General features: G+C 39.5%; 1 protein-coding gene across 1 annotated transcript; it reads left to right on the plus strand.

Annotated features, from left to right (window-relative positions):
- The first annotated feature begins 5399 nt into the window (after nt 1-5399).
- On the plus strand, nt 5400-8017 carry LOC141641040 (uncharacterized). Its single transcript, XM_074449717.1, has 6 exons — nt 5400-5694; nt 5791-6319; nt 6407-6498; nt 6591-6672; nt 6732-7362; nt 7463-8017. The coding sequence occupies exons 1-6, from the start codon at nt 5400-5402 to the stop codon at nt 8015-8017; spliced, it is 2184 nt and encodes a 727-aa protein (XP_074305818.1).
- Nucleotides 8018-8436: the final 419 nt, after the last annotated feature.

The following is an 8436-nucleotide window of genomic DNA, read 5'->3' on the forward strand; positions in this document are numbered from 1 at the left end:
AATCAAAGAAAAAGGCGTCGCCGAGTTTCTTGATCGATCGATGATATACCTAGTCGATCGACTCAAGCACGGTTACAAGAGCTTCGAATCAGACATCTCGGTCCGATCGACTGAGGACAGTGGTCGATCGACTGAGATCGCTGCTGATGCTGAGGAGTTTCGTCCTTTGATGCCAAATAACCTACGAGACCACTTGTTTTGAGGTACCACATCCCCGAAGGTGTTAGGACCGGACACCGAGTGCTTTGATGGGTCGGTCCCGCCCCGGTTCGACCCAATGACGGTTAATGGTTCTCATTTGAGACGATCTGAGGAGGGGTCCAGCTTCAACAAAGAGAAGGTGACGGACTTTTAGCCTAAGTCCAAGGACGCCGGCGCGCGTGAATTGGAGGAGAGGGCTAAGGTACTCCTCACAGCCCCATATCCGGAGAGACTCGTGCCGACCAAGGAACAGGTATCTTTCAGTAAGTTTGAGAAAGTTATCCGTAGTCTGAATGTATAAGTCCCCTTCCTTGAGTTAGTTAACCAAGTGCCCGCTTATACTAAATTTATGAAACAACTGTTGTCCAAAAAGCGGTCACTTAAAACAGTGCATACTGTCGCACTCACCAAGAAGTCTTGCTCCTATCTGTCTCACACTGCGCCCCATAAGTTAGAGGACCCGGGTAGCTTTTCTGTTCCTTGCAAAATAGGTACTTTCTCAATTGAGAAAGCATTGTGTGATCTAGGGGCTAGCATAAGCGTCATGCCCTTGAGTTTAGCTAGGAGGCTTAAGTTGACCCAGTTTGCTATCACAGACATGACAGTTCAGATGGCTGACCGATCTGCGGTCGAGCCTATAGGAGTCCTAAAGGACATACCCGTCCAAATAGGGAAGTTTTTCTTCCCTGTTGACTTTGTTGTCCTTGACATGCCTGAGGATGCCCATATACCGATCATCTTAGGAAGGCCGTTTCTGCACACTGCTGGTGCAGTTATTGACGTAGGCTCTGGAACTTTGACCTTCAAAGTTGGGAAACATTCTATTATTTTTGCCCAACCTGCTAAAAAGAAGGACCCCATGTGGCCTGTTACATGTAATACGGTTTCTGAAAAGAAATCGTACTTTGTGCTTCCTGAATTACCTGTCTCTACTACTGCTGCTGTGTTAACCCCTCCGCCCCAGATTGGGAGCAAAATGGAGGAAGAATCTGTTGTTTTAAATAATACAGGAGCTGGTTTGGGGAAGGAAGTGCTACAAGTTGTGCCAACTGTAAAGAAGCCTATCATTCAAAGAGGAGGCCTTGGATGCCTAAGCTATGGGACTGATGAGGAAGGGGATGATGAGCCAGCCAAGGTGAGATGGTCTGATTTGGATTCTGACGATTCCAAGGAAAGCCTTGATTGGGGAGATGACGAAGTTGATCCATTGAGCTCTCCGACTGTCGAAGCTAAGAAGGGTGCAACTGATGAGATGAGCACCATTGAGGCTACCTCTAGTAGCCAGAAGCCGACGAAGTGAGCCATACCGTGGTCCTTCTTGATCAACTATTAGTTGATCGATCTCGTTATAAACTTCTTTTTATTTGCTTTGTTAAGACAATTTTATTGCTTTTTGTGTGTGCGAAAACTTCGCTTTTATTTTATTTGCTTAGGATTTTTAAGTACATTAGGCTTTATTCTGGGTTTTGCGCAATTTTTGGGCGCGTTTTATTGTGTACTTGCAGGTATTTAGAGCTTGTTAGCTCAAATTATTGAGCTAATACGAAGAAATTGGAGGTTGCAGCAGTGTTTTCAGTCGATCGACTGGTCTTTATGGTCGATCGACGATTTGCGGGTTTACGGAGCTACCGTTCACGCCCACCTGGTCGATCGATCGATCTCGGTGGTCGATCGACCACCGCTTTCTTATATTCGTTCACGACCTCTCCCCTGCTGTGTTTGGTCGATATGCGGACCTAAGGGAGTTTTCTACTCCGCTTTATTTTCCGTCATATTACTTCTTTCTTCAAGTTCTCTTATTTGTGCACAATTTTACCGTTTCAAAATTGTTTTCTCAGTCTTATGCGTGGTATTTTCTGTCTTTCGGGCACTCTTATTGGTAGCATCACTAGCTCATCGCAACCTCCTAGCTCACGCCGGTTTGGGAGGTTTCCTTTGCTGCGCTTAAAGTCTTGTGAGTTCCATATCTTTCCTTTGTGTCTTGCTTATTTATTTCCTCGCAAATTCTCATTTCTCTTTTCTTCACTATATGATTTTGCACAATGGGGACATTATGCGATTTGGTTTGGGGAAGGGTTTTGCGTCGCATATTTGCTTGCATTCACGTTTATTTTTTGTTTTGCATTATTGTTGTTTATTTCTTCATATACATCAAAATTCAAAAAAATTGAAAAAATTCAAAAATTCCATAAAATGCACGTTTATTTTTAGCATATAGGTCGAGTCGGAACGGTAGTATTTCTATGATGATTTTGCATTTGCTTTGTTTCGCTTTGAGCCTTGCTAGATTAACATGTTATTAGTAGAATCGTAAATGCATATCTACGAGTTTTCGTTAATTATCTTGCTGGACTTGAGACTTGACTTTAATAATTGGCAAACTACATCATATTTCTGAGAATTAGAGCCTATAACTGGTGACATTCATGACCGGTTTATTTAGGAATGTGAGTAGTACTCCTTATGAGACATGTTTCCTTAATTTGCATGAATATGAATTTGATCTACTTAATACCTGTATGCATTCGGTCTGTGGTTTGTTGACACATGTGGTAGAGGTTTCCTTTTCTCATTTTACCCATAAGCTTCACACTGCCAAAAATACCCCTTTTTGTCCCATTACTACATCCTACATTTAGCTGTCCCTTGTCAAGCTAGTAGTCTGTGTTTTTGGGGTTGTTACTCATTTTTGGTGGCATTTGCTCTGTTGAGATGATGATTGGAAAATGAAAAAAAAAAGAAAAAAAGAAACAAAAGAAAAAAAATGATGGAAAAAAATGATTCGAAAAAGAAATGAAAAAAAGAGGTTCTGTACTGTTCAAATGGGTCGATCGACTGCCAAATATGGTCGATCGACTGAGATTTGAGAAAAGAGATCAATTCGCATAATTTAATCCTTATCTTTTGGCGATTTTTGCTCCCATGTTCCATTTATATCCTATGGGGAGTTTATTGATTTGATAGTTTGGAGATTGTGAGTTTTGTGCTTGCTATAGCACTGTTTCGTTTGATTATGAGCAAGAAGTTGGATGTTGCCATGTGGTTCCGTTTTGGTACTAGCTTGATCACCTGTACCTCCACTTTACCATAAAATGTTTTGCCTCTTCTTACCCATACCTCACATATCCCATATATACCTCGGCATGTGTCATTGGTCATCTGTTTGGTTGGAATGCGTATGTACGGTTGTAGAGGTCATTTTCATATTTTATTGCTGGCATGTTTTCATAGGTCGTAGTTAGGTGAGAGTCACTACAAAATTACTTCTTTCTATCTTACATATATATCAACCTGTGCTTACTTGAGTGATTTGAGCGACCGTGAGAGTCCAATTTGATAAGTCTCTACAGTTGACGGTTCAGCAATCTTTAACGACTTTATAATTCGTTTGCATGATTCGCATTACTAATTGATTGTTGGTTGTGCATTAAAATCGGTTTAGGCTTAACAGTCTGCATTTCGCTCTGAGATTGAACTCGTTCCATTAGGTCATTAGATCGAGTCTAGTTCTTGCTTGGGGACAAGCAAGGGTTTGGTTTGGGGAAGTTTGATGCGTGTTATTTATATGATGTTTTACATCCCTTTTTACACGCATTTCAGAGCTCATTCACGTAGTTTATGCTGCATTTCTCCCTATTTCCGTCTACTTCCGTATTTTGTACATTATTGCAGAAATGTGGAGAATTCAACGGGAAATCAAGCCAAATCCGTCCCCGAGTAATCTGCATTGCAAATGACATAAAGGAATCACTTAAGGAACGAGCTTGGTGCGCAATCCAAGGCCCAAAAGACAAGTCCACGAGTTAAAAGAAGTCAAGTAGCAGCTCCATTAGTCGATCGACCATCATCCTCAGTCGATCGACCAATGTTCGGGTTCCAGAAGCTACTGTTTGCTGAGGAGCAGTCGATCGACCAGCCTTGTCAGTCGATCGACCAGATTTCTATTCCAAACGAGAATTAGAAGACCGAGAAAGCGCAAGCCCATGATGCTAGGTTTAGGAAATAAGATGTTACGTTATTTGCTATATAACGTAACATAAAACATTCAGTTTATCATCAAGTTTTTATCTCAGTTTTAGATCCAAGTTTTTATCTAAGTTTCATACAGTAACTTTCAGCTTTTGTTCATTCGAGTAATTAGGGTTTGGAACATCGTTTTAGCATTGGAATTCTGCTCTTGTTCTTAATCTTTCCTCTGAAATCTCGGTATTCCTTCTGCCCTAATTCCATTTTATTGTTTTACTTTCTTCATTAGTATAGATTTTCTAGTTAGTATCCCGAAAGCCAATTATCGTATTATCGCTGTTTGTTATTTACTTTAAGCATGAATTCAGTAATTGCTATTAGTTTAATTGTTGTTTTTACCCTTAGCATGAGTAGCTAATTCTTTAGTGCTAGGATGTAGGCGATTTATGGCAGAGGCGGCATTAGATTAGACATGGTTTGTCTCGCGTGTTGGTCGATCGACTGACATTGTTAGTCGATCGACTGACCTCGTAGGGTTTCCTTCGTTTTAATTGAATTTAATCTTGTATTTAACGAATCGAATGCATGCGACCAGTTAGATATCTATTTTGTGACCGACCCATTAGATCGAAAGATAGGGGAAGTTATAGACCATCAATTAAATCGACTAGACTGTGCTAAGATCGAAAGATAGGTATAGTTTAGACCGTTAGTCACTTTTCAGGACGAGAGTCAGTATTAGTGATATTAGGGACCTATAGCGAGATCGAAAGATGCTATTTGTTAAGAGTGGACCGAGAGGACCTCTTTATTTCCCGCCTTACCTGTGTTTGAGTCAGACCGACTTAGTTTGCTGCCGCCGAAGCTATAATGAACCGACCATCCTAGTACCCTTCTTTTATCTGTTTAAATCGTTTATTTAGTTTACTACCTTTATTCGCTTTTAGCTATAGACCAATTCAATTCAACCCCCACAATAGTTACCTCAGACTGAACATAAATCAACTAAAATTAACAACTGCCTCCTTGTGGTTCGACCCTGTTACCACTAGCCTAGGTTAGTCCTAATAGGAATTATAAATTTTATCTTTGGTACTCACAACGAAGGGTATCATTGACCGTGTTATAAGTGCTGAAATTCCAGACCCCTTAGAAAACCAGCCCTTTATGCAGCAGTGAAAAATTGTATGATTCATTGTCCATGCGGAGAACTAAACCCAGATGCGCCATGCATGATTGATGAAATTTGCTCTAAAAAGTTTCCAAAGAGATTTAATGAAAGAACTACTGTGGACGGTGATGGTTATCCAGTTTATAAGAGAAGGGAGAATGGAACAACAATTGAGAAAAATGGTAAAACCATTCATAACGGATATGTTGTTCCATACAATGCTAATTTATTATTGAAATATCGTGCTCACATTAACGTTGAATGGTGCAACCAAGCAAGATCCATCAAGTACTTATTCAAGTACATTAATAAAGGATATGACCGTGTCATTGTTAGTGCGACTCGCTTCAATAATGGTACTCAATTGTTTTCATTTCTTTTATATTTCATATTTTCGGTCATAAAAATCTACACTTAAATGTCTTATGATGCCTTTTTTTTTATTTAAATAGGTAGTCAAGACCCAAATCAAGTTGATCAAATACAAGAATACTATGACTGCCGTTACATTTCACCATGTGAAGCAATTTGGAATATTTTTGCCTTTCCTATTCACTATAGGATCCCCCCTATTTTAAGGTTGGATTATCATCTACCTAATGAGCAAAACGTTATTTTCCATGATTACGATCCAATTGACGAAGTGGTCGAAAGGTCTTCAGAAGGTAGGACAAAATTCACAGCTTGGATGGAATATAACAATTTGAAATCTGATGGTAGAGATCTAACCTATTGCGAGTTTCCAACAAAATTTGTATGGAAAAAAAAGGAAAGGGCGTGGAAACCGAGGGAAAAAGGATTTACTCTTGGCAGAATGTATCATATGTCTCCAAATGATGGTGAGAGGTACTATTTGAGAAATCTTCTGAACTTTGTAAAAGGACCCAAATCATATAAAGATATTCGAACTATAAATGGAGTCCCTCACACAGATTTCAAAGAGGCATGCTACGCTTTAGGCTTATTTGGTGATGATAAAGAGTAAATTGATGCCATTGAGGAAGCGAGTTATTGGGGCACGGGGTTTTATCTTAGGAATCGTTTCTCCACCCTTTTGCTCACAAATAGCTTAGTGAAGCCGGAATTAGTGTGGGAGAAGACGTGGAAGTTTTTATCAGATGATATCTTACACAGAAGACGAACGGAATTACGTAACCCAGGTACTTGGATCCATAATTTACGTTATTCAATATTTTCATATACTAACGTTCTCTTCAATTAACCTAATTTTTTGTATTTTTCGTGATTATAGATCTGCAACTCACAGACAAGCAGTTGCAGAATTACGCACTATCCGAGATTGAATCTTGGTTGCAAAGAAATGGTAGTTCCCTGTATAAGTTTGAACCATGCCATATCCGGACGTTGATATTCTTGCTACGTGCTCCAATAGGCTCTTGGCTGATGAGTTATCTTACGATAAAGATGCTTTGAAGAAGGAACATGAAGTGCTTACTTCTTCAATGACAGATGAACAGAAGTCAATTTATAGAAAAATTATGTTCTCCGTTGAAAATGGTCAAGGTGGTGTATACTTTGTTTATGGATATGGTGGAACCGGTAAGACTTTCCTATGGAAAACCTTATGCGCTGGAATAAGGTCGAAAGGTGAAATCGTTATAGCTGTCGCTTCAAGTGGTATTGCAGCTATCCTTCTTCCAGGAGGGCAGACAGCCCACGCCCGACTAAGCATACCTCTTAATGTCGATGAAAACTCCACGTGTCATGGAATAAGACCAGGAACCGATTTGGCAGAGCTAATAAAAAGGGCAAAGCTTATCATATGGGACGAGGCACCTATGGTTAATCGTTATTGTTTTGAAGCTCTTGATAGAAGCTTGAGAGATATCATGAGAACTTCTCCGGAAGGAGACCCTGAAAAACCATTTGGAGGAAAAGTTGTGGTCTTTGGCGGTGATTTCGACAAATATTGCCTGTTATACCTAAAGGAAGCAGGCAAGATATTGTTGGTGCTGCTATCAGTTCTTCTCCTTTATGGAGATATTTCAAGGTTAGAACATAATGTCTATTTTATTTTACCTAAAAAATCTACTATAATGCTACGATAATTACATTTACTTAGTATTTCAATTCTGACCTTCTTATTTAATTATTAAATGATAGGTTTTGAAGCTCACGAAAAATATGAGACTCCAAGTCGGAAGTGCAGAGTCAGACGTTGATAAAATCAGACAATTTTCAGAGTGGATTCTCGAAGTCGGTAATGGTTTAGCTGGTGGCCCAAATGATGGTGTAGCTAACATTGAATTACCCGAAGATATACTAATACAGCCTGGATTAGATCCAATAGCTACCATTGTAGAGAGCACGTACCCATCTTTAAAAGATCACCTAGGTGACCCTCGGTACTTCACTGAAAGAGCTGTACTAGCACCTACTCATGATGTCGTCGAAGCGATAAACGATTATGTCTTGGATCAAATTCAAAAGGAGGAGAAAGTTTACTTGAGGTCTGATGAATTCAGCAAGGAAGAGACCAATTCTGGGGTTCGAGAACTTTACTCTACTGAGTTTCTCAACTCTATCAGATGTTCTAGTTTACCCAATCACAGCTTAAAACTGAAAGTTGGAGCTATAGTCATGCTTCTTATAAACATCGACCATGCAAATGGATTGTGCAATGGCACCCGAATGGAGGTAAATCATCTAGGAAATTGAGTGATAAGTGCAACTGTTATTTCTGGAAGTCATATTAGTAGCAAAGTCTATATTCCCCGGATCACGTTGACACCTTCCGACTATACAATGTTCCCAGTTAAGTTCGAAAGGAGACAATTTCATTTAGCGGTTTGCTTTGCCATGACTATTAACAAAACTCAAGGGCAATCTCTATCCCGTGTTGGACTTTATCTTCCTAGACCAGTCTTCACCCATGGGTAATTGTACGTTGCCTTATCTAGGGTTACAAGTAAAAAAGGTCTAAAAGTCCTCCTTCTAGATGAAGACAAAGGAGTGACTAATAGAACATCTAATGTTGTTTACAAGGAGATTTTCGACAAACTATAAATTTGTCTTAGATTTTTGTTATTTTGATACACTATATTCTATTTTTGTTTGTATTAGAAACTTATTTAAAG

This window comes from Silene latifolia, chromosome 2 (genome assembly GCF_048544455.1).
Source record: "Silene latifolia isolate original U9 population chromosome 2, ASM4854445v1, whole genome shotgun sequence".
Lineage (NCBI taxonomy): Eukaryota > Viridiplantae > Streptophyta > Magnoliopsida > Caryophyllales > Caryophyllaceae > Silene > Silene latifolia.

Coding starts and splice junctions, on each gene's coding strand:
- LOC141641040 (XM_074449717.1), top strand. CDS start 5,400: ATGATTGATGAAATTTGCTCTAAAAAGTTTCCAAAGAGATTTAATGAA. Junction 5,695..5,790: donor TGCGACTCGCTTCAATAATG/GTACTCAATTGT, acceptor TTATTTAAATAG/GTAGTCAAGACCCAAATCAA. Junction 7,363..7,462: donor TTTCAAGGTTAGAACATAAT/GTCTATTTTATT, acceptor ATTAAATGATAG/GTTTTGAAGCTCACGAAAAA.